The sequence below is a fragment of the Nelumbo lutea genome, chromosome 2 (assembly GCF_056320005.1).
Source record: "Nelumbo lutea isolate HS-2025 chromosome 2, American lotus-T2T, whole genome shotgun sequence".
NCBI classification, from domain to species: Eukaryota; Viridiplantae; Streptophyta; class Magnoliopsida; order Proteales; family Nelumbonaceae; genus Nelumbo; species Nelumbo lutea.
In genome coordinates this window covers 38,536,337-38,562,283 of record NC_142685.1, presented here as the reverse complement: position 1 = coordinate 38,562,283, position 25,947 = coordinate 38,536,337, and the positions used below count along the sequence as shown (strand labels likewise).

Below are 25,947 nucleotides of genomic sequence, written 5' to 3'. Positions count from 1 at the left end.
TCGGGTTTTATATGGGACTAGGTTTGGGCTCAAGATCTAGGCCCAATGGTCTAGTCATGCTCAGGCTTGGGCTTCAATATGTTTCGTTGATATAAAGGCAAAGTCTAGCGTGGCCTATGAATAGGTTTAATCCGGGGGTGGAGACAAGGGGACTCCAAGGAGCCATGGCCCCCATATGGCCCAGCAAATCCCCACTTTTCATGTATATTTTCCCCCTCCTCGACTCTTCACCCCAATGGTTGCCCCCCCTCAATGGGCATCCATATTTATTCCCCCTACCCCCTATCCCGAATCCTCAATCTCCTTTATTTTATTGATTTATAAATTTATATAATTTTATTAAATAAATAAATGCTTGGGTAATAATAAAAGCTGAGATAAAGAATAGGAGGAGAGAGAAAATTATGCGAGAGAGAAGAGGGATGGAATTTTATTTTATAGGATGGCATAATCATAAATAATAATAAAATAAATAAATGCTTAGATAATAATAGAAAAATAAATAAATGAATAATAAAAGTTGAGATAAAGAATAGGAGAGAGAGAGAGAGAGAGAGAGAGAGAGAGAATTAGGTGAGAGTAAGGGTGTAACTTGGGCAGGCCTAACACGAGCTTGAACTGGCCCAACCCAAAATTTTACATGGGCTAGGCTTGGATTTTTTGTCCTTAGATCGGGCTCGGGCCCAAAAAGTTGGGCTTTTTACTTTTCAAAGTGGCCCGGGCCTAGCCCTTAGGAAGCCCAAGCCCGACCCAACTATACACATATATGTATGTATGTATATATATATATGTGTGTGTGTGTGTGTGTGTGTGTGTACATATTTGCACTAATATACATATATGTATAATTTTAGAGTGGGTTCATTGACCAATTCGAGTCCGCCTCAAGTCTGAACCCAACCCGTGTGCATCATATTACAATGTGGGTCGAGCTTGGATTGGGAAAATCAGGCTTAACCTCGAGCCCAGTCTGGGTTCAAGACTTAAGCCAAACTTTTAGGGTCAAGTCCGGATTAACCATAAACCCGACCTAATCCACCTGAGTTGCACCCCTAGGTGAGAGAGAAGAGGGATGATATTTTATTTTATAGGATGATATAATTGTAAATAATAGAAAAATAAATAAATTCTTAGATAATAATAAAAAATAATAAATGAATAAATAAAAGTTGAGATAAAGATTAAAGAATAGAAGGAGAGAGAGAAGAGAGATGACATTTTTTTTATAGGATGACATAATATGAAATAATTATATATGACAGTCAATTACAACTTGCAAGGTTTATCTTAATGACAGTCTATAATTGTCATGAAACCTTTTGGGTTAGTTTTGTTGTGAATTAATAAATAGAAAATAAAAAAAAAACAAAATAATAAGGTATATTTTTCTATTGTGAATTAATGAACAGAAACTAAAAAAAATAACATATAGTTTTGTGTTTCCTACTCTTTCTTCCTTTCTTTTGTACCTGTCTTCCTCTCTCTCTAAGCCCATATGCATGTGTTTGAAACCCAACTAATCACTCAGTTTCCACGTTTTACATTTTACCCAATAGCTAATGCCCCTTGCCCAATCTAAGTAACTGGCTCGTACCATCAGTCTCGAGATTAGTTTCATGCGCAAAACCCAATAGCTAATCCCCTTGCCGAGTCCAAGTAACTGGCTTGTACCATCAGTCTCGAGATTAAGGCAGCCCACTTTAAATATAATGTTGAGGTCCCGACGACTAGTGTTTACTTTTTGGGTTTTATTTTTTATTTTTTATATTTTACATATAAACACCCCAATGGATATAAACAACTAGACGTGTAAAATGTACTGTGTAAGGCCGGCATGGCATGATTTGTGCAAAGTGTGGGCTTGTCGTGTGGGCCGTTTTGGGCTGTGCCACCCTCCCAGGGATAATTTGGGGGGTCAGCCCAACATGACCCACAGCCTAAGTTCGTGTAGGCCCGTACTGCGCCATAGGCCTAGGCCAATGGGCTGCAGGCCATGCCGTAGGCCTGGGCCGTGCCAGGTTGGGCTATAGGCCAAGCCTTGGGTTTGGGCCGAACCGGGCCAAGCTACTTTTTTATTTGTTCTATTTGTTTTTTTGACATTTTTTACTTTTTTATTTCTTTGCTAAGTAAAACTAAAATATTTAACTTTCCTTTGGAAACTATTTTAAAAAATAAGAAATCTAACAAACAAATGAAAAAATACTTAACCAAATAATAAGTCAAAGAGACAATGATTCAAAGTGAATAACAAATTGGAAGAAAAATAGGAATTTTATTTTATTTAAATTTGAATGATACTAAGCATACAATGGTTGGATGAATGAAATAAAAAAAATTGAAAAATGGAATAAATTAATAAAATATAAAAATTATAGTATAGTTACAAATTGAAAATAAAAAAAATTACGTTATTAAAAATATCAAATAAATTAAATAAAATTTACAATAATTTAAAAAAAATGCTATACAACATACAAAAAATATCGATTTCATCATTTTCTCCTATTGTTCTTGACTTTGATAAATGCAGGAATTGAAAATGGTGGAGGATAGGGCTATTTATAGGAATTGCTGAATTGGTGTGATGAGAATAGTGGAGGATAGGGCTATTTATATGAATTGAAAATAAATCAATTGCCCAAAATACCCTAAAAACTAGCCATTTTTTAGTTATTAGGAGGGGTATTTTGGTCATTGTAAAGTTATTTATCACTTTACCTAAAACGCCCCCAAACCGGCCGTTATATAGCTATTGAAGGGCACTTTTGTCATTCTTTCTCCCCCTCAAAACCAAAATAAATACCCCCAATTTTGCTGTTTATAGTTGTTGGGTGTATTTCTATAAAAAAAAACCCCAAAAGCTAAAACTAGCCGTCGGGGACCCCCTAAGTTTACCGGGGGGCAAGTGTGGCCCTCTATGGGCCTGCGGGCCGTGTTGTGCTAGTTGGCATGTGGGCTGCGGGTATTGTGTGTGTCGTGCTAACCTGTGGACCTGGAACCCTAGGCTTAGCATGACCCAAACCATTATGTTGAGCCTGGAACGGCCTGCATGCCATCGTGCCAGGCCATGGGCAGCACGACCCAATTTACATCTCTATAAACAACTAATTTGGGGGCATTTTTGTATTTTGATGTTGAGGAGAGGAAAATGACAATAATCCCCCCTACAAATATATAATAGCTAGTTTGGGGGTGTTTTTGTAAAGTTATAACTAACTTTATGAAAGACCAAAATACCCCTCTCCATAATTACAAAACAACTAGTTTAAAGGGTACTCACATACTTTCATACTCTCTCTAATACTCTTTTTAATCTCTTACTCCCTAATCCCTAATTTTCAACTTTATTTAAGTTTATTTTTTTTTATAAAACTTTGTTTAAGTTTCAATAAAAGGAAGGCTTGCTCAAGTATCTCAAGTAATTTCATAGGTTTAGAAGCTTCATCAATTGAAATTAAATTGAGATTTTGGACTTGTAGACTAGGGGGATGTTTGGTTCCCTTGTCATTTATTGAAAAAAACACAGCCACATCAGCACCACATGGACATTTGTGTTTATTGAGCATGAAACCGCTGTTTGGTTTCATTTATCAAATATAATATAAACACTAAAAAGCATAAACGCCTGGATTTATGTGCATGGGGCATTTGGGGAAATGTTAAACTCTTGTTTCCCCTGATGCCTAGGCATTTCTTGAAATGAAATGCTTATGTGACATACTTTATGGGGTATTAATCCTGTAAAGTAAAAAACGTTTAAAGTGAAGTTGTTAAAATAAATGTTCAAAACAATAAACACCCACATAACCGAACATATACTAGGTAAATTGCATTTATTTTTCACTTTTTAGGGTTCAATACTACAAGTTTTCAAAAGCGGTTGGTTCCTCTCAAAATCCCTGTACCAACATGTTGAGCTGGGAAGATGTCTAATCAGAGTATGAAGCATCAATATAGGTGATGCTAGTGGTTTTATGGCGTTGTCAAAGTCATCCCTATTATTACTATTAGGGTTGGAAAGAAAAAGACTAGCCAATAAGAGATGATTACTATAGAAACTCTTAAGAGGAAGGGAAAAAGACTTTTGTACAGAAACTCTTAAGATGGTTATTATACAAATTCCGAAAAGTACGGGCTTGCCCAATTTAGATTTATGATTTTCATTACAGAGTTATAAACATTCAAAAGTTCAAAAACTTATATTCTATGCATTCATACCCGCCCATAAGTTGTCATCGATTCTTAACTGACACCTATCTCAAATGTAATTTGAGCGTACGAATTCTGACCTTGAGTTGAACCGTTATTCTACCGATACAAATTGGGCATCTGTTTATTTTGGTAATTTTGATATTCCCAAGAAAAATGAGGAAGATGGTAAGGATTACTTTGGATATTCTCCCTTTATGCTCGCCTCTTCCGTTTCTTCTTCAAACCTCCTGAATGCTTCGCTTGAAAACTTCTCACCACCCCAAAGGAACAGCCCCACTGATTTTGCCACTTGGACATCCCTCGCTACACGAGGGTCCACTGACCCTAATACCTCTGCCTCTGAAAGTCTCTCTCTTTCCGACAGAACTTCTAGTATTGAACCAAATTTATGTGGAGATTTCTGTTTGGTTAGTACCTTTGAACATGATACCTTTTTGGAATCATAGATTTTCCCTTGAATTTGAATACAAATTACACATTTAAATTTGAATACATGGATGACCGAACTGTTAGGCTAAGGTGATTAGGTTTGTTAGCTAGAAGTCAGCTATGAGAAAGGTAATAGAAGTTGTAGACGTGACATGGTAAATACAACCTATGGTAACAAGAATTGCTTTCTTTGTGAAACAATCTCTACCAACTTATGCGTGAATGCAACGTTCAAACCAGACAAATTACATAATACATAGAATTAGAAACTTCGTCATGGAAACGGTTGCTGATTGTAAAGTTACATAAATGTTCTAGAAACCAGACTGCTCATTGCTTAGATAGACAGGTCAGTTTGACCCAGCTCAACCATGGATAAAATTCATCAACGTACAATACAGTTTTATAGCAGCAAAGAAAATGATGAATAAAAGTATTTTGGTTTGGAGATTTAACAAACGAAAAGGAGGTAAGAGAAAATGAATGAATGAATGAATGGAGTACTGCACACAAAGCCTAGCTAGATTTGATTTTAGTATTGAAACTTGAAATCCTTTTCAGTTGGTGTGGACACATTCTGGAGGGAGGCCTTGAGGGAAGCGTTTTGTGTCGGTGCAATAGTTGCAAATCATGTAATTCCTCTGTACCCATCTCGTCTTCTCTTGGCTTGTGGAATCCAGTTGCCGTGATAACCAGGCTTTGTTGTAGTTGACTGTGGAGACCAATGACTGGGAACTGCAAGACGAAGCCCCAGATGACCAGACACAAGCATTTGCTTTGAAGTTTCTGTAAGATGCAGTAAATGGAGCTTTAGTCCAGTCTGTCTTGATGAGTCCGCCCCTCGTGGCCCAGTCGTCGGCATTCCAGAGACTGGAGTAGATTCTCATCGGCTGGTTTTTAGGAAAAGGAACGCCAATCGGCTCTAAGTTCTTGAACTCTCTGATGGGAATTCTATCCACAGAGAATCTGAAAAGAGAAGACAAAACAAGCAAGTTTCCGAAAAACAGTACAGAAAATTGTTAATCCATGCATACCGAATGGATTGGTGCTTACATAATACTTTGAGGGTTCCAGAGAATTGAGTAGGTATGGAAATCTTTGGTGGGGTCGAACCAGAGGTAAAACTGCTGCTCTCTGTTTCCCTTCCCTTGGCTGAAAACGTTAGTGTGAAGAATGTAAGGATCTCCACTGAGGTTCCCCAAGAATTCAAAGTCAATTTCATCATGATTTGTGCCCTGAGATGACAACTGCAACACAAGACGCGTACACATAGATGTCAGTCTAAGGACCTTGTTGCATGGAAAAGAGATGAATCATATGATCACACAAAGAAGTCGGAGCTCACATAGTAGGCAGTAACAGTTCCAGCAGAGTTGCCAGGAACAAGCTTAAGCTGCATGTCGATACCTCCAAAGAGATATTCCCTCTTGGATTGAAAGCCACAGCCAGAGGCTTTGTCGAGGGACAGAGTAAGAAGTTTCCCATTGTTGAGAATCTTTGCACGACCGTCGCCCCAAGTAATGTCGAAGTCTTGGAAGAAAGTACTAGCAGAGGTAGCCATGAAAAAGCTAGCTAGAAGGACAAGCAGCATTGCTGAAACAGCAGAGGAAGAAAGAGCAGCCATGGTGTTATTAGACTAGCTAGATCGATGAAATTCAAGTTGGAACTAATGATGGTTCATTGATTGATCAGAGGATACCTATTTATCGTAGTGGCTGCAGAAAACAAGTCAAATGAAACCATGGAAGGTTCAATGCCATGTTTTAGCTGTTAACAGTTGGCTAGGAAAAGATTACTAGGGTAGGGAGGAACTGGGCTGGTGAGGAAAATGGAGAACTGCTTCCTTTGTCCGTGGCTGTCTCAGTTCACTTTTAACCAACCCACAACCAGCTGGTTCCGCTTCCAGCAACCATCCTCACACCACAACAAAAAGGGGAATTAGTCTTCTCACAATTATGTCTCATGTAAACAATAATTGGCCATTTGGCCAGTAGAGATCCACCTTCAGTACTCTCTTAATTCAAACGGCATATAATAAAAAGCGGAGTACTGGGTACGGATGGAAATTTCTACCTTACCTGGATGATACCCGCCCCTATCCACTCCGATGGTTTTTTTTTTTTTTTCTTTTTTTTTTTTTTTGGGTTTTTATTGTTCAGTCCACCCCAATAAATCCAAATATGCTCTAGAGTATAGTTGGGGTAGGTGCCAATTTGAAATTAATGTTAATACACGGGCAGGTAATAGTATAATAAGTGGGGGTATTTCAAATTTTGAATTGCTGTATGTCTACAATGAAATTTAAAATTCTGAGATGGAATGCAGTATAATGTTTATTTTTTTTCTTGAAAATTAAATTTTGGGATTGGACAGGTATCGGATTTTACAATCCAAACAAGTATGGATAAAAGGTACAGTATTAGGCTAAATCCGATCCATCCTAATTATATATTGTTGAAAGGTATATTGAGTTTAATAACATTTTCAATTTTTTATGAATAATAATTAATAATTTATATGTTTTCTACATATTTTAATAAAATAATTTATATATCTTAATGTTTGTTCATATTATTTACATATTTATTGCTTATGTATAAAAGAAAATAATGGACAAATTAGATAAGGGTCTAGACCTAACATTGTCATCTATAGTTTTGCATTTTAATGTATAGGGAGGATTTGTATTCTAAAAATCTAACACACTGAGTTTTGCACAGGATTACAAAACCACCACAGCCATCCTTAGTAATGGAGTTGATCTCAAAAATAAATAAAATATTTTATTTATTCGATCTTGTTTTTTGCATAGAAGATCTCTTGGACAAGATCCGTTTGATTCTGAGGTTAATTAATAAATAAATTGAGACAACACGGAAAGACAAAACTTGTATTATCAGTACTGAACATATTAAAATTTTATATTATTTCATCAGCACAGGCAGAGGAATTCATTACCCTTGATACAGAAAATTTTCTCTACAACACCAATAACAATTTGCCGCACCAGCCATTTCTTTCTATTTCAAAATTAAAGTTATTTATTTAAAAAATACACACCTGCCTGAATTATCTATTAGGGTTAGAACACACCAGTGCTACTGTGGGCCCATTTAAGATCCAAAACACTGACATGCTCAACTCTGATAGGTATTTCAATCGGATGCGTATGACTTTGTCTCCAACTCATCTGGATTGGTGATTTTCTGCTAGATGGATGTGTAATAATAATAGTTGGATGTATTCTAATTAATATATGTATAGAAGTTATGTTTTAATCACCCAAAAGTGGGATTGGGCTTATTTAAACCTCTGGTTTGACCAGGATTAGAAAACTATAACCATGCCCAAGCATTATTTGAGTTTGTATTGAGGGTTTTTGGGTAATTTTCTTTTTTATAAGTGAAGGAATAACCCAATTTCAGGCAAACCGACTGATAAATCATGTGTTATTTAAAGTACACCTGTGTGTGGTATGGATTCTAAATATTTGAGTGAGAGGCCTTTTTCTTTTTGCTCGTTTTGGGAAATTACAACTAAAAACTAGAGTGGCGTGGGGTACCATACTAGCATGGCCATCACCTTCAATGATGATTTCAAAGTGATGAAACATTGTTACAACTTGATTCCTCAAGTGGGCCCAAGAAATTAGTTTTTGGCACGGATTTTTTGGGTGCATGGACCGAGTAATGCATAATAATCTAACGAATGAGGCCCAGTGGGTTTTCTCTATGGGCCTAAAAACATGGACTACCTTCTAGCTGTTGGCGCATTAGACATTGGTATTTTATTTGATATGTGTAACTATTCCTCCAAAATTGTCAGAAATAGCTAAAAGTTATAGCTAGTGAAGGACCATTGTTAGCCTTATGGGAAGGGGAGTTTGTTTCCTTTTTGCCGTCCTGGTTCATTAGCCTCTGTGGAGTTTGGACATTCATTCGGATGAAGAGTTGTAATCTGTGTTTCTTGTTCTTGCTGTTTTAATGGAAACATTTGCTTATCGAAAGAAAAAAAAAAACAGATGGTTTGGTCTAACAAATAGATACTTTACTGAAACATAACGATTGGATAAACAATAAAAAATAAATAAGAGAAGTGTAGAGGATGAAATAACAAAACTTTCTGATATATATTATCAAAATTTCATTATGATGTTGGTTTAGATTACAATAGCGAAGATCAAAATGAATAAATATATAAATAAATGAAATAATTTGTGAAGCCTGGAAACAAAAGAATGTTCTAAAACAAGCTGCTCTAAGACATGTTGGTGTTGGAGCACTCAGGAGGGAGGCCCCGAGGAAAACGCTTTGTATCTGCGCAGTAATTGTAGATCATATAATTGTTCTGTACCCATTTCATCCTCTCTTGACCAGCTGAGTCCAGCTCTTGCGAGAGCCATTGGAGATTGTCAGTTGTTGAAGTGGGAGATTTGGAGTCACAAGAAGAGGAGCCTGAAGACATGACGCAGGCATTGGCGTTGAAGTTTCTATAGGAGGCTGTAAATGGTGCTTTTGTCCAATCGGTCTTGACAAGGCCACCCCTTGTGGCCCAATCATCAGCATTCCATAGGCTGGAGTAGATTCTCATTGCCTGGTTCTTGGGGAATGGAACTCCAATGGATTCTGAGTTCTTGAATTCTCTGATGGGTATTCCATCTACAGAGAAGATAATGCGCTGGGGGTTCCAGAGAATGGAATAAGTGTGGAAGTCTGCTGTAGGATCGAACCAGAGATAGAACTGTTGCTCCCTGTTTCCCTTCCCCTGGCTGAAGACATTAGTGTGTAGAATATAGGGATCACCGCTGAGGTTGCCGAGAAATTCGAAGTCAATCTCGTCATGGGTCGGTCCCTGAGATGATAAGTAGTAGGCAGTGACCGTGCCGGCTGAGTTGCCGGCGACGAGCTTGAGCTGCATGTCTATCTTACCAAAGAGGTACTCGTGCTTGGATTGGAAGCCAGAGCCAGAGGCCTTGTCAAGGGAGAGAGTGAGAAGCTCCCCATTGTTGAGTATCTGTGCTCGACCATCGCCCCATGTGATGTCGAAGTCTTGGTTGAAATTACTAGCCATAGCTAAAGAGCTCAAAACCAGAAAAGAAAACAGAGATTTTAAGAAAATCCCAGGATAAGGAGAAGAGGAAGAAGCCATCGCTAATCGTTGATTGTAGAGATTTGATTGACAGGACTCGAAGAATGAGAAACTATTGTTTAAAGTTGTGAGTGAAGTGAGATTCATTAATGCTAAATGACCGTTTTTATAGGTGGTGGGATTTGGATTTGCGGAGAGGGATGGACAGAGGAAGGTTCGGTCTGAGTTCCTTTCTTTTACGCGAGGTTGTGAACTGGCTACAGCCCATATGATAATGTGAACGAATAAACAATTCTCAGCTCTCCCCCACTTGGAAATTTGTTCGACAATTTTTTTATGGAAAAAAAATGAGAGCTTACTCAGTGACGCGGTATTGGATTTGGTGCAGGTGAGTGGTGACAGAAGACGCGTCACTGTCACCTCCATTACAAACAGAGAGCTCGAAACAGTAAATGGCCTGGTTGTCGGTTGTTACTTTCCACGTTTCATTAGAAATCACATCATCTCTGCTGGTCTCTGGAGTCTGTAGGGTTGTTGCCAATAGCAACTGGTACACCATCTTTGCACAGGAGGAGTTAAAGGACAACAACATATCTGACTGGTCAAACCCTATTTGACGAAGATAAGGTTCGCGATAGTCTCACAACTGCGTATATTTCTTTAGAAATTTCTTTTTATTTTTGGATTAAAAATTCTTTTGGATTTAAGAAAGTTTTGAGTAGGAAGAATTTCATCGAATTTGTATACATATAATAAGATAACAATGAAAAGACATGAATTTTGGCTTCCAAAATTTTTCATGGCATTAGACCCACCGTACTCTGAGTCTCAGTTCCTGATTTTTTCGTTGTAGCAGCAGGTCTGGACTCTTCTTCCTCCTCTGGACCGAAACAGAGCAGCGACCGATCGACGGGGCGGCAGTTACTTCACACCCCACTCTTCTTCCCGAGGGAGAAGTCTTCAATGACTGTAGTTCATCCCCTTCCTTCGAACCCAACCCAAAAAACTGGCGGCGAACACTGTTTCTTTTTCTGTTCGAACGGAATAAGCGGCGGTACTGTTCATCTTGTCTGACCTCGCGACACTAGAACAACGGCGAAATCCGGCTCATTTGTCATTAGATCCTCAACGATTCTTCACCGTCTTCTGCGGACCAGTGCTTATTCCCCGTCATCCACATTTCCTCTCAGCAGACGTCAATTAGAAATTTTCCTCACCCGAGGAATCTCTGTAGCACCTCCCAGTACCTTTATCACAATCTCTTGAATCACAACGGCCAATAACGACAGGAACGGTGAGAGATCGAAAGATAATTACGACGAAGGGGGAAAAAGCTCATGCTGTTCAATCATGAGCGGGGTTTGAGGTGGCTGCTAATGTAGTTTTGAGTGACGGATACAGGACAGGACTGAACGGGTTTAATGACGATCAATCGCAAATTCTTGTAAGCATGCTTAATGTTTATAAAATCAAGGCTAATGAAAAACTCGAATTATTCCACGGAATGGATTGTTGATTATGGGGCGTCACATTACATGACAGGTAATTTAAATATGTTCATCGATACCTATGATGTTGCACCTTGTCCTATTAGGTTATCCAACGGTGTGCACATCGAGGCCGTGAAAGAAGGCACTATCGAAATTGGAAATAATTTTAAATTCCTATACATATTATATGTCCCAAAACTCAATTATAATTTATTGTTAGTAGGTCGGTTACTTCGTGACACGGATTATATTGTGACGTTTACTAATAAATTGTATGTGATATAGGACCGCATCTCGAGGACTCTGATTGGTGCCGGTGAACAGCTTGATGGGGTCTATGTTTTCAAGGGTGTGGCGTCGGTTCGTGCTTACAAGACAGATAGAATTGGGTCATGCGATTTGTAGCATCGGAGTAGTTTACTTCTTAATATCAGTAATAGTAAGAACAAAACCTGTGATGTTTGTTTGAAGGGAAAGCAAACTAGAGATGTTTTTATTCAAAGCATCAATAAAGTGATTGATTGTTTTGCATTAATTCATTGTGACTTATGGGGGTGCTTATAGAGTACATGCATCTTGTGGTACTGTATATTTTTTGACAATTGTTAATGATTATTCTCGAGTGATTTGGATTTATTTGTTGGCTAAAAAAAGTGAAGTTGGTCGAACACTCAAAATTTTTTGTGCCATGATTGAACGACAATTTAATAAGAAGGTTAAGGTGGTGAGAAATGATAATGGAACAGAGTTTAAATCCTTGAAATCATATTTTGACGAGCAAGGAATTTTATTTCAAACTTCTTGTGTTGGAACACCCCAACAAAATGGTCGTGTGTAGAGAAAGCATCGTCATATTTTGAATGTGGCCAGAGCGCTCAGGTTTCAAGCACATCTTCCAATCAAATTTTGGGGTGAGTGTGTTTTGACCGCAGGGTACTTGATTAACCGGACACCTTTGACCCTTCTTAGTGGTAAAACACCTTACGAGATGCTATTTGGACAAAATCCTTTTTATAAACATTTTAGAATTTTTGGTTGCTTGTATTTTTCGCATACTCGGGACCATGACAAATTTGCCGCTAGGAGTAGAAAATGTGTCTTTATTGGATACCCTTTTGGGAAAAAGGGGTGGAAATTATATGACCTTGAGTCTGGTGACTAGTTCGTCTCACGAGACATGGTGTTTAGTGAGACCGAATTTCCCTCTGCCACTCCAGAACATCAATCCTCAGTAACCAGTCCTCCCGTAGACAAAGAAAATGTTGGGTTGCCTTGGGCCACTCCTCCTGACATGGTATCTGAGTCACCTCATATAGAAGTCAGGGGGAGCGACACGATCGATGAAGAGGGACATCAGAACACGGGTAATGATGATGAAGCAGGTCCTCTTGATGCGACAAGAAGCCATATAGATTGCAGAAATAATGAACCTCCAGCTGCTCCTCAGTCCACCACGGAGTTATTAGGCCGCGGACATCGAGAAAAGCGGTCCCCCAGCTATTTACAAGACTTTGTCACACACTCTACTCGTCGTTTAGACCCCTCCGCTATTTCTCCTTCATCATCTCAGTCCTCAGGTACTCCTTATTCCATAACTCATTATGTGATGTATGATAATTTTTTCTGTGAAACGCAGATATTTCTTGGCAGCTGTTACTGCAGGCCGAGAACATACTCGTTTCTTTGAGGCAATGACTGATGCTCAGTGGCACGAGACTACTGCCAAGAGATACAAGCCTTGGAAGACAATGAGACATGGACATTGGAAGACCTTCCACCCAGAAAAAAGGCAATCGGGTGTAAATGGGTCTACAAAATCAAGTACAACTCTGATGGATCCATTGAAAGATTTAAAGCACGATTAGTAATCATGGGCAACAATCAAGTTGAATGTCTTGATTACAACGAGACATTTGCCCCTGTGGCTAAAATGGTCACAATTCAGACCTTCTTAGCATTTGCTGTGGCCCAACATTGAGAGTTGCATCAGATGGATGTCCACAATGATTTTCTACACGGTGATCTCCATGAGGAGATCTATATGAAACCTCCTCTAGGTTTTTCGGCCTCTGGAACTGGAAAGGTATGCAAACTCCGAAAATCTTTGTTTGGTCTGTGGCAAGCCCCCCGGAACTGGTTCTGTAAGTTAGGTGTTGCCTTGAAAACTTTTGGGTTCGAACAGTCCTATTTCGATTATTCCTTATTTACATATCACAAAAATGGACTTGTCTTGCACGTCTTGGTTTATGTTGATGACTTAATCATTGGTGGGAATAACTCGGAGTTCATACACAAATTTAAATAGTATATGAACCAGTGTTTTCACATGAAGGACTTGGTGTTCTTAAATATTTCTTGGGCATCAAAGTGACTCACGGATCATCAGGGATATTTCTTTGCCAAAGAAAATATGCACTTGATATTATTATAGAAACTAGCTTATTGGTGTCCAAATCTACTCGCTTTCCTATTACTCAGAATCATAAACTTGCCCTTGCTGACGAAGCACTACTGGATGACCTTGAACAATATTGACGTCTTGTGGGCCGTTTGATTTATTTGACTATTACGCGGCTGGAGCTCAGTTATTGCATCCATGTCCTGGCTCAATTTATGCAGTGTCCTCGTGTTGATCATTGGGATGTGGCATTACCTGTGGTTCATTATCTGAAAGGACGTCCTGGTCAAGGAATATTTTTGCACTATGATAGTGATTTGCAATTGTATGCCTATTGTGATTTCAACTAGGCGAGTTGTCCTCTAACTCATCACTCTCTTACTGGGTACTTTGTCATATTAGGACATTCCCCCATCTCCTGGAAGACTAAGAAACAACATATTGTCTCCCGATCCTCTGTCGAGGCTAAATACCGGTCAATGGCTACCACTAGTTGTGAGTTGAAGTGGTTGAAAGGTCTGTTGTCGTCTTTGGGCATATCTCATCCTCAACCTATATGCTTGTTTTGTGACAATCAAGTTGCTCTGCACATTGCTGCGAACCCCGTCTTCCATGAGAGAACCAAACATATTGAAGTTGATTGTCATTTCATTCGTAATGAGCTCCAATTTGGCACCATTGTGCCTTCCTATGTACGTACCAGTGAACAAGTTTCCGACATTTTTACAAAGGTTCTCGGACAAAAACAGTTTGATTTCTTCCTTCCCAAGCTGGGCATTCGCAATCCTCATGCACCACCTTGAGGGGGAGTATTGGACGAAGATAAGGTTCGCGAGAGTCCTAGGAGATCACAGATCTGTGTTTTGTATATTTCCTATACACTTAGGATTTAGAAGTTTTGTTTTTCTTTTTGGACTAGGAAGTCTTTTGGATTTTAAAAAGTTTTGGAGAGCAAGAACTCCATCAAATTTGTATATATATATCATAAGATAACAATGGAAAGGCAAGACCTTTGGCTTTCGAAAATCTTCAAACCCCAATAGTAGCTGTTCAACCAACTCTGTTTTGTGATTGAGACATATATTCCTCTCGTGGATTGTTTGAAGTCTTCAAATATCGCAACAACTAGTGATTAGAAATTTAGAATTGTCATTTACAGATTATAAATTACTGGTGGGGATCCGTGCGAGGCACGGGTTTTGTTAATCAAGATTCAAGAATAAAACAATCAAGACTTGTAAATAAATTGAAGCGACCCCATTAATTTTCGTTCGAGGGAGATTTGTCCAAAAACTAATATAATATTTTAATATTATTGTTATATTTATTTAAGTAATTAATATAAATTATTTTTATTTATATAATTATTAATTATTAATTAATCATACTAAAAATAATTTAATAGATTACTTAAATAATAATAATAATAATAATAATAATAATAATAATTATTATTATTATTATTATTATTATATAGATACTGTACACAATGTAATTATAAATACCGTTTTCTGATAAATACTATTTTTACTAAAATACTGTAATTATTAAACTACTGTATTTATCTAAAAATAAAAAAATTAAATTATAATTACTGTTAAATATTGTTAATTAATAAATACACTAATTTCTGAAAATTAAATGTAATTTTCTGCTATTTATACCTTAAATTATAATTGCTGTTAATTATGTTACTGTTTATTAATTACAGTTAATTACAGTTAAGTGTAATTTTTTGGTAACTAAATGTACTTTTCTAAAAGTAATGTAATTATTAATATTGTCTTTCAATATATACTGTAATTGTTAAAATACTTTATTTAATTAAAATAAAATATTTTTTGGAAATAAATAATTATTAAACTAATGTATTTATTTAAAATAAATTAATTATTTAAATGTAATTTTCTGTAAATAAAGTAATTAAATTATAATTACTGTTAAATACTATTAATTAATAAATACTGTAATTTGTGGAAATTAAAAGTAATTTTCTGCTATTTATACCTTAAATTATAATTACTGTTAATTACTGTTAAATAATGTAATTGTAATGTAAATTTTTAAAAAATATTGTAATTATTAATACTGTTTTTCAACAAATACTGTAATTATTAAAATAGTAATAACTATTAAAATACTGTAATTATTAAACTACTGTATTTATTTAAAATAAAGTAATTATCTAAATGTAATTTTCTGGAAATAAAGTAATGAAATTATAATTAATAAATACAGTAATTTCTGGAAATTAAATATAATTTTCTGCTATTTATTCCTTAAATTATAATTACTGTTAATTATAGTTTAAAAATAATTACTGTTAAGTATGTTACTGTTCAATATAATTTTATGGGAATTAAATGTAATTTTTTGTTAATAACAATTTAAAAATAATTACTGTTAATTAATTACTTTTTTTAGTAAATACTGCTTATTATTTAAAAATACTGTAATTATTTTAAATATGGTTAATTAACCAACCCCTTGGAAGCAGGGTCCCCAAACGGATGACGGTGCCAGCTGATTTGTTGTACTGTACATATCTGTATTTATACTTCTTCCAATCTGAGCCATAGGTGCATTTATGCCAACATGTAAAAATGGTTCTAATGGGCCTGATTTGAGGTGTAAATTCGGCAGTGCCATCCATGGCCCGGCATGATGGTTTATGGGCCGTGCCAGGCCCTACATGATCATGTAGGCCGTCCTGGGCCTGGTGTTTTAAGTCCATCGGCCGGCACAGCCCAGCCCACAGCCTGACCCAACATGGCCCGTGGCACAGCCTGGCATGTCCCATATATTATTTATATATTATATTATATAAATTATAATTATATAATAATATATATTATATAATATATGATATATTAATAAAATAAATAATTTTATTATACTAATTTATTTAATTATTATATATAAGTAATTGTATACACAAAATTTATATAAAATTAAAATTTTAAGTTTTTTTGTTATTTTTTTAAATAAATATCTTTGGCCCGATAAGCCGCCTGACTCGGTCCACAGGCCAACCCGGCCCGTAGCACGATACAGCACGGGCCTGAGCCATGAACAATGAGCAGTGCTGGGCTGAACCCAAAATTTTCACCGACAAGAGCGGTATAGCCTGTAACAGCGCATGGGCCAGCACGGCAGGGCACTCACTTTGCGCAGGCTGCCCAACAACTGTGTTGCGTCTACGTGTTACTTTCTCTAATTGGTTACCAACAATATGGCATATAAATTCAGATTAAGTACAAATATATATATATATATATATAATAATACAAAATATTATAAGGATTTTGCATTCTCCATACACATTGATAATTCAATTTCGTGAAAATTGGATTGTTAACTTAAAAATCGTAATACAAATTCCATCCACCTCAATGCTCATGCACCTTCAAAATCCAATTCCAAGATATTGCATTGTTCATTGGACCCCTTCCGCTATTCCACCAAAAATCTTCGTATTACTTTGTAAAGGCCCATCAACTTCTATACATTTGATTTCTGATCCATTGCTGGAATTGAAAGTATATTTTGGAACCTGGCAGATACAATATATATAGAAATAGTTGTTTTTTTTGGGTTAACAGTTAGATAAACAATCAACAGACAAAGAAATGAAGTGTGAACGTGTGCTGGATAAAATATCAAAATTTTTTGATATTATAAAAAAAAAATCCTTATAATATAGTGAAAACAAAATGAATAACTAAATTTATTAATTATCAAAAAATTGAATAAATTTATAAATAAATGAAATTATTTGTGAAGCCTGAAAACAAAAGAATGTTCTAAAACAAACTGCTCTAAGACATGGTGGTGGTGGAGCATTCAGGAGGGAGGCCCTGAGGAAAGCGCTTTGTATCTGTGCAGTAATTGTAGATCATATAATTCTTCTGCGCCCATTTCATCCTCTCTTGACCAGCTGAGTCCAGCTCTTGCGAGAGCCATTGGAGATTGTCAGTTGTTGAAGTGGGAGATTTGGAGTCACAAGAAGAGGAGCCTGAAGACATGACGCAGGCGTTGGCGTTGAAGTTTCTATAGGAAGCTGTAAATGGTGCTTTTGTCCAATCGGTCTTGACAAGGCCACCCCTTGTGGCCCAATCATCAGCATTCCATAGGCTGGAGTAGATCCTCATGGCCTGGTTCTTGGGGAATGGAACTCCAATGGATTCTGAGTTCTTGAATTCTCTGATGGGTATTCCATCTACAGAGAAGATAATGCGCTGGGGGTTCCAGAGAATGGAATAAGTGTGGAAGTCTGCTGTAGGATCGAACCAGAGATAGAACTGTTGCTCCCTGTTTCCCTTCCCCTGGCTGAAGACATTAGTGTGTAGAATATAGGGATCACCGCTGAGGTTGCCGAGAAATTCGAAGTCAATCTCGTCATGGGTCGGTCCCTGAGATGATAAGTAGTAGGCAGTGACCGTGCCGGCTGAGTTGCCGGCGACGAGTTTGAGCTGCATGTCTATCTTACCAAAGAGGTACTCGTGCTTGGATTGGAAGCCAGAGCCAGAGGCCTTGTCAAGGGAGAGAGTGAGAAGCTCCCCATTGTTGAGTATCTGTGCTCGACCATCGCCCCATGTGATGTCGAAGTCTTGGTTGAAACTACTAGCCATAGCTAAAGAGCTCAAAACCAGAAAAGAAAACAGAGATTTTAAGAAAATCCCAGGATAAGGAGAAGAGGAAGAAACCATCGCTAATCGTTGATTGTAGAGATTTGATTGACAGGACTCGAAGAATGAACAACTATTGTTTAAAGTTGTGAGTGAAGTGAGATTCATTAATGCTAAAAGGTCGTCTTTATAGGTGGTGGGATTTGGATTTGCGGAGAGGGATGGACAGAGGAAGGTTCGGACTGAGTTCCTTTCTTTTACGCGAGGTTCTGAACTGGCTACAGCCCATATGAGAAAGTGAACGAATAAACAATTCTCAGTTGTCCCCCACTTGGAAATTTGTTCGACAATTTTTTTATGGAAAAAAAATGAGAGCTTACTCGGTGACGCGGTATTGGATTTGGTGCAGGTGAGTGGTGACAGAAGACGCGTCACTGTCACCGCCATTACAAACAGAGGGCTCGAAACAGTAAATGGCCCGGTTGTCGGTTGTCACTTTCCACGTTTCATTAGAAATCACATCATCTCCGCTGGTATCTGGAGTCTGTAGTGTTGTTGCCAATAGCAACCGGTACACCATCTTTGCATAGGAGGAGTTAAGGACAACAACAATATATCTGATTGGTCAAACCCCAAGAAAAGCTGTTCAAGCAACTCTGTTTTGTGATTGAGACATATATTCCTTGGTGGATTGTTAGAAGTCTTCAAATATGGCAACAACGAGAGATTAGAAATTTAGAATTGTCATTTACAGAATTAGGGGTTATTACTGGTGGGGATCCGTGCGAGGCACGGGTTTTGTTAATCAAGATTCAACAATAAAACAATCAAGACTTGTAAATAAATTGAAACAATCAAAAGAATGATCTAATCAATTTGTTAAACAACTAATATAACAATATAATAATATTATTATATTTATTTAAGTAACTAATATAAATTATTTTTATTTATATAATTATCAATTATTAATATAATCATTACAAAAAGAATTTAATTAATAAAAATTAATTAATCAAACTAAAAATAATTTAACAGGTTACTTAAATAATAATAATAATAGTAATAGTAATAATAATAATAATAATAATAATATTATTATTATTATTATATAGATAATGTTCACACTGTAATTATAAATACTGTTATTTGATAAATACTATTTCTATTAAAATATTGTAATCATTAAACTATTGTATTTATCTAAAATTAAAATAATTAAAATATAACTACTGTTAATTAATAAATACACTAATTTATGAAAATTAAATTCTGCTATTTATACCTTAAAATCTTAAATTATAATTATTGTTAATTATAGTTTAAAAATAATTTAATTACGGTTTAAAAATAATTACTGTTAAGTATGTTACTGTTAATTAATTACTTTTTTTTAGGAAATACTATTTCTTTTTTTTTTAAATACTACAATTATTTTAAATATAGTTAATTAACCAACCCCTTGGGAAACATGTACCCCACTAGACAGATGACAGTGCCAGCTGATTTGTTGTATAGGAGCGTTTAGGTAGAGGTGTAAAGTGGGTCGTGCCAGGCTGGCTCACGGGTGGCCTGTGCAAAGTGTTGGCCATGCTATGCTGGCCCACGGGCCGTGCCACCCTTCCTGGTGGTAATTTTTGGGGTTGGCCTGGCACGACCCACAGCCTAGGCCCGTGCGGGCCCGTGCCATGCTTTATCGTGCTGTGGGCCTAGGTCGGGCTGGGCCATAAGGCAGGCCTTGGGCCTAGGCCGAACCGGGTTAGATTGATTTTTTTGACTTTTTTTTTGTTTTTTTCTTTGAAATTTTTTATTTATTTTCTAAGTAAAAGTGTACAACTAAAATGAGAAATCTAATTTTCCTTTGAACTTTGGAAGTTGATGGAGGATGATTTGACCCGATCTATGAAATGATGACACATGAACCTGACTCATCATGGGCAACAACTTAGCATCATAGCCTAATCACGGCTAAGTAACGAGCCCATAGAGCAGCTCGCTATATCATAGTTCGCTGTAGGAGGAGCTCGCTACAACACAAGCTCTGGGTCCGCCGAGCTACCTAGAAGGGGATACTCCAAGACTGCTTCAGCTCGCGAGCTAGGGAAACCAACTCGCTCCAGCCCCTAAGCGGATAAGTCACCCCAGAGAACAACCTTAGTAAGGGTAACCCCGAAGTATTCCTAAGCTTGCTACAAAGTAGCTCGCGAATGAGCAGCACAGACGTTTCTCAGGAAGCTTCTACCTGACAAACCATACCGATTAGACTGCACCACGTCTCTTGACTTATGGCGAAGTCCCTGTCATTTCGACAGTCTACACTCACGTCTCTCAGCAGGCAGAGTCGTGTTTGCCCCTTTAAGACGTGTCACTCATCCTAGCAAGAGGTACGTTGCAACGACCACCTACGCAGCCCTGGCAGGTAATAGCTGCGGCAGGGGCCCAGTGGCGGTTATGCTCGATTTGACAAGAACTCCCCTATAAAAGCCCTTGAGGCAAATTAGAAAATGGATATTTTTCAGACTTTTGAATACTTCCGCACTCTCATATTCTCAACTTGAGTCTTTACTTGCTCGCGAGCTAATCTCTCGAGCACAGTGATAAAGCGCGACCTACACTCTTAGCTTTCGCACTCTTTTTTCTCCTTCCCCAACATTCTGACTTAAGCTTCAGAGTATTCCCACCGGGTAAATCCCCGGGAATCCTTATTTTCCATTTTCTCAAGTGTCGTCCAATGTCAACAAGGAGCCAGTCAGCAGCCAGCTAGGAGTACCAGGATCGTGCCGCATCAGAAGATATTTGAAAAATTAAGAAATGAGAAATGAGAAATCTAAGTTATCTAACACATAAATGAAAAAAAAAAGTACTTAACCAAATAAGAATGATGGAATAACAAATTGGAAGAAAAATAAGAATTTTATTTCATTTAAATTTGAGTGATACAAATTACAAATACAATGATTAGATCATTGGATAATTGGATGAATGAAATATGAAAATGGAATAAATTAATAAAATTTAAAAAATACAATATAGTTACAAATTGAAAATACAAAATTATATTGTTAAAAAATTTCTAAAAAAATAGCAAATAAATGAGAGAAAATTACAATAATTTGAAAAAAAAAATTCTATACAACTAGTCAACTTAATGAATCATGATTTTCTTCATCTAGTGTACTATCATGCCCTCCTTTGTCTTGCAATCTATCTTTTGCATCTATCTAATCCTTAAAGCTTATGCACATCTCCATACTTTCATTGTTCTTGCAGTTTATTTTGTCGTCCAACACCCCAGTACCTACACTAAAACAAAACTACGATGGAACTGTTGACACTGGAGGGGTTAGTAGATCACATTCCATGGCGGCAAGAACTGGATAATTTTTGAATGCTCACTCCACCAAGTTAAAATATCAAAATTATTTGTTCCCTCACCTAAACTAGAAAAATTTGCTTGTAAATAAAAATTAAGTTCAGTAAATGAACTTGTTGTAGAAGTAGCAGATTTCTGCCTTCTATTTATTAAATAAAAAAGTTTTTCTCTTCTACTATTAGGCTCAAAATCAGAAGTAGAAGATGCTATACAAATTGTGGGAATATTTCCTACTGTTTCAGATTCATATAAACTGTACACTTCAAATAACAAATTATTAATTTTTCCTTTTTTATTTCTAATTTCAATATTCATATTTTCACAATATATTTCAAATAAAATATATAAACCATATTTCCTAATCATAGGGTCTAATATTGTAGCTAAACAATAAAGGGGAGAAATGTTCTTTCTATATTTTTAAATTTATTCTCCATTATTTCAGCAATACATTTAAATTGTGGGTTATTTCTATATTTTGAAAAACAATTACTAGTTATCATTAATAGATAAGGTAAATTATAACTAATTGGATAATAAATACTTGATAATTCATTAGTTGCATCATAAAATGTTTTAAAAAAATCTCTTGTACAAACTGCCATTTCCCAAACTTCATCAAATATAATATCATTAGTCATTTTGGCATTATAAAAATCACTAAGAATTTATTTATGAGAAATACAACTTTTTAACATAGCATAGGTAGAATTCCACCTATGTTTTACATCTAATATAAAATGTTTATATTTTAAACCATAATTTTCACATAAATATATAAATTCTTATTTTCTTGCCCCTAAACTTTTAATATATATAATACAGTTTTTAATTTTAGAAATGTGAGTAGAAATAATATTCAAGGCATCTTGAATACATAAATTTAAGATGTGACATGCACATCTGATATAAAATAATTTACCATTTAAATATGGTTTTAATTAACATTTTAAAATATTTATTTTCTATTCCATAAGCATGTAAAGTATTTAAAATACTTGCAGCAATAGTTGGGCCAGTATGTGGTCATTCAAGCCTAGTAAAACTTAAAATTCTTTTATTTAAAAGCCAATTTTCATCAATAAAATGGCCGGTAATACAAATATAACTTATGTTAAATTTAGATGTCCAAATATCATAAGTATTTGCAACTTTAGAATTAGGATTTGATAACAAGAAAATTAAATTTTGTTAATTTGAATAAAAAAAATTTAAAGCATCCGATCTAATAGTATTTCTCGAAACTTTTTTATATTATGGATTTACAGAATTACGCAACCATCTTTCAAGCTTAGTATCTTCAACTAATATAAATTGTTGTTCTGCATGTACAATATACTTTGTTAATTATTGTCTCATTTTTTCTTGTGAATATTTAACTGTACCAAAACTCCCCCTCCCAATTTGTGTATGTGTTGTTTCTCTTCTTCTTCTTCTTCTTCTTTTTCTTCTTCTTCTTCTTCTTCTTCCTTCTCATGTATGAGCAAATGTCTGATCAAATGACCCGTACCACCCTTGTTACAATAGCTAAAGTCTTTTCTACATTTTTGGCAAAGTGCTATTTTTCCCTTCTCCTCAATATCCTCTACTTTAAAAATTTTCCAAACTGGGCTATTCAACTTAGAGGTTCTCTTTTTCTTTCCCCTAGTATCAGTACCAGGGGTGAAAGTTCCACTTCCATCAATATCAATAGCATCAGTGCTAAATTATCATGATGTTATTGAATATCGTCAACAATGAACATGGTGGGGAATCGGTTTTGGGAAGAGCCGACCATTTTTTTAATCCAAAAAGATAAAAATTAATTTAATTGGACTTGTCCGGATTGTTGGTTCAGAATCCCAAATTGATTTCAACGGTTAAAAAACCATTCAACATCTAAGCCTCCCAAATTGAAATACTTGAGCTGGTTGAGCAAATCTTTTTCTTGTTGAAATTTCAATAAAGTTGAGACTTAAGAATTGGAGAATCAAACAATCAGCCAATCGGAGTTACTCAGATTGCATAGAATGTATGAATATGAGAGAGAAAAGACTAAGACAATTGTTGAATCAATGTGATGAGATTGGTGAAGGATAGGGCTATTTATAGGAATTGAACATAGTTCAATTACCCAAAATACCCTAAAAACTAGTTGTTTTTTAGTTGTTGGGAGGGATATTTTGGTCATTTTAAAGTTATTTATAACTTTATCCAAAAAAATCCATAAAGTAGTTTTTATATAGCTGTTGGATGGAGATTTATATCATTTTTCCCCTCCATAAGAAAAATACATAAATACCCCCTATATAATTGTTTATACCTATTAGGGGGTATTTATATAAAAGACCCCCAGAAAGCTGAAACTAGCCATTGGAAGACCATTGTGCCAAGCCTGGCACGGCCCATGGGCTATCATGCCGTCCATCCTGTGGACGGCACAGCCCGATTTACACCTCTACTCTTAGGCCATCGGATAAAAATGACCCCAATTTACACCGGCCAACGGGTAAAAATGGTTCTAATGGGCCTGATCACCAGCAAGGCAAGAAAATGCAAATCTGCGTTGGGTCTAGGTGTTACTTTCGCTAATTGGTTACCAACAATATGCCATGTAAATCCAGATTAATTAAATTATGTCAAAATTTAATTATTAATACTTAATGATCAATTTGAAAGGAATATAAATGCAAATATCAAATACATATAAAAATATTATAAGGTTTTTGCACTCTTCATACACATTGATAATTCAATTTCGTGAAAATTGCATCGTTAACTTATAAATCGTAATACAAATTCCATCCACCTCTATGCTCATGCACCTTGAAAATTCAATTTCATGACATTGCATTGTTCATTGGGCCCCTTCCGCTATGTGTGTAAGCTATTCCACCAAAAATCTACGTATTACTTTGTAAGCTATTCCATCAACAGAGAAATGAAGTGTGAATGTGTGCTGGATAAAATATCATAAATTTTTTATATTAAAAAAAAAATCCTTATGATGTGTTTTACAATACTATAGTGAAAACAAAATGAAGAATTAAATTTATTAATTATCAAAAAGTTGAATAAATTCATAAATAAATGAAATAATTTGTGAAGCCCGAAAACAAAAGAATGTTCTAAAACAAGCTGCTCTAAGACATGTTGGTGTCGGAGCACTCAGGAGGGAGGCCCTGAGGAAAACGCTTTGTATCTGTGCAGTAATTGTAGATCATATAATTGTTCTGCACCCATTTCATCCTCTCTTGACCAGCTGAGTCCAGCTCTTGCGAGAGCCATTGGAGATTGTCAGTTGTTGAAGTGGGAGGTTTGGAGTCACAAGAAGAGGAGCCTGAAGACATGATGCGGGCGTTGGCGTTGAAGTTTCTATAGGAAGCTGTAAATGGTGCTTTTGTCCAATCGGTCTTGACAAGGCCACCCCTTGTGGCCCAATCATCAGCATTCCATAGGCTGGAGTAGATCCTCATGGCCTGATTCTTGGGGAATGGTACTCCAATGGATTCTGAGTTCTTGAATTCTCTTATGGGTATTCCATCTACAGAGAAGATAATGCGTTGGGGGTTCCAGAGAATGGAATAAGTGTGGAAGTCTGCTGTAGGATCGAACCAGAGATAGAACTGTTGCTCCCTGTTTCCCTTCCCCTGGCTGAAGACATTAGTGTGTAGAATATAGGGATCACCGCTGAGGTTGCCGAGAAATTCGAAGTCAATCTCGTCATGGGTCGGTCCCTGAGATGATAAGTAGTAGGCCGTGACCGTGCCGGCTGAGTTGCCGGCGACGAGCTTGAGCTGCATGTCTATCTTACCAAAGAGGTACTCGTGCCTGGATTGGAAGCCAGAGCCAGAGGCTTTGTCAAGGGACAGAGTGAGAAGCTCCCCATTGTTGAGTATCTGTGCTCGACCATCGCCCCATGTGATGTCGAAGTCTTGGTAGAAACTACTAGCTGAAACGGTAGCAATGGCCAAAGATATCAAAATAAGAAAACAAAACAGAGATTTTAAGAAAAACCCATGAGAAGAAGCCATAGGTAATTGTTGAGCGGAGATTTGAATAGTAGGACTCGAAGAATGAGGAACTGGTTGTAAGTTCTGTGTGGAGTGTGATTGATGACCTTTTATAGGTAGTGGGACTGGGGGATTTGCGGAGAGGGATGAACAGAGGAAGGTTCGGACTGTGTTCCTTTCTTTTACGCGAGGGTCTGAACTGGCTACAGCCCATTGGAGTAAAAGCATAAAACTTTTAACTTTACTTGTTTTGACTGTAGAACAAATGAACAATTGTCCCTCTCCCGCACTGACGCGGTTTGAGATTTGGTGCAGTTGTCACAGACATAAGACGCGT

The 25,947-nt window shown here is 36.6% G+C and overlaps 2 protein-coding genes, 1 long non-coding RNA gene and 2 pseudogenes across 4 annotated transcripts; 1 reads left to right on the top strand and 4 right to left on the bottom strand.

The window, feature by feature from the left end:
• Positions 1 to 4,903: 4,903 nt before the first annotated feature.
• On the bottom strand, positions 4,904 to 6,346 carry LOC148869975 (xyloglucan endotransglucosylase protein 7-like). The gene is made up of 3 exons (XM_088967982.1): positions 5,987 to 6,346; positions 5,695 to 5,888; positions 4,904 to 5,607 (listed from the first exon to the last, which is right to left on the bottom strand). Exons 1-3 carry the CDS (start codon positions 6,263 to 6,265, stop codon positions 5,199 to 5,201), a joined length of 882 nt encoding a protein of 293 aa, XP_088824108.1. The 5' UTR covers positions 6,266 to 6,346; the 3' UTR covers positions 4,904 to 5,198.
• Positions 6,347 to 8,751: 2,405 nt separating this feature from the next.
• On the bottom strand, positions 8,752 to 10,033 carry LOC148869974 (putative xyloglucan endotransglucosylase/hydrolase protein 23). The gene has a single exon (XM_088970762.1). The coding sequence runs from the start codon at positions 9,874 to 9,876 to the stop codon at positions 8,899 to 8,901; it is 978 nt and encodes a 325-aa protein (XP_088826888.1). The 5' UTR covers positions 9,877 to 10,033; the 3' UTR covers positions 8,752 to 8,898.
• Positions 10,034 to 10,464: 431 nt separating this feature from the next.
• On the top strand, positions 10,465 to 11,855 carry LOC148869973 (uncharacterized). Its single transcript, XR_016107426.1, has 2 exons — positions 10,465 to 11,271; positions 11,505 to 11,855. It is a non-coding gene; the product is annotated as an uncharacterized LOC148869973 (long non-coding RNA).
• Positions 11,856 to 17,317: 5,462 nt separating this feature from the next.
• LOC148869972 (putative xyloglucan endotransglucosylase/hydrolase protein 23 pseudogene) lies at positions 17,318 to 18,550 on the bottom strand (annotated as a pseudogene). Its single transcript, XR_016107102.1, has one exon. The product of XR_016107102.1 is annotated as a putative xyloglucan endotransglucosylase/hydrolase protein 23 pseudogene (transcript).
• Positions 18,551 to 24,554: 6,004 nt separating this feature from the next.
• Positions 24,555 to 25,667, bottom strand: LOC148869971 (putative xyloglucan endotransglucosylase/hydrolase protein 23 pseudogene; annotated as a pseudogene).
• Between the last annotated feature and the right edge of the window lie 280 nt (positions 25,668 to 25,947).

Coding starts and splice junctions, on each gene's coding strand:
- LOC148869975 (XM_088967982.1), bottom strand. CDS start 6,265: ATGGCTGCTCTTTCTTCCTCTGCTGTTTCAGCAATGCTGCTTGTCCTT. Junction 5,889..5,986: donor GAACTGTTACTGCCTACTAT/GTGAGCTCCGAC, acceptor CTTGTGTTGCAG/TTGTCATCTCAGGGCACAAA. Junction 5,608..5,694: donor TGGAACCCTCAAAGTATTAT/GTAAGCACCAAT, acceptor TTCTCTTTTCAG/ATTCTCTGTGGATAGAATTC.
- LOC148869974 (XM_088970762.1), bottom strand. CDS start 9,876: ATGAATCTCACTTCACTCACAACTTTAAACAATAGTTTCTCATTCTTC.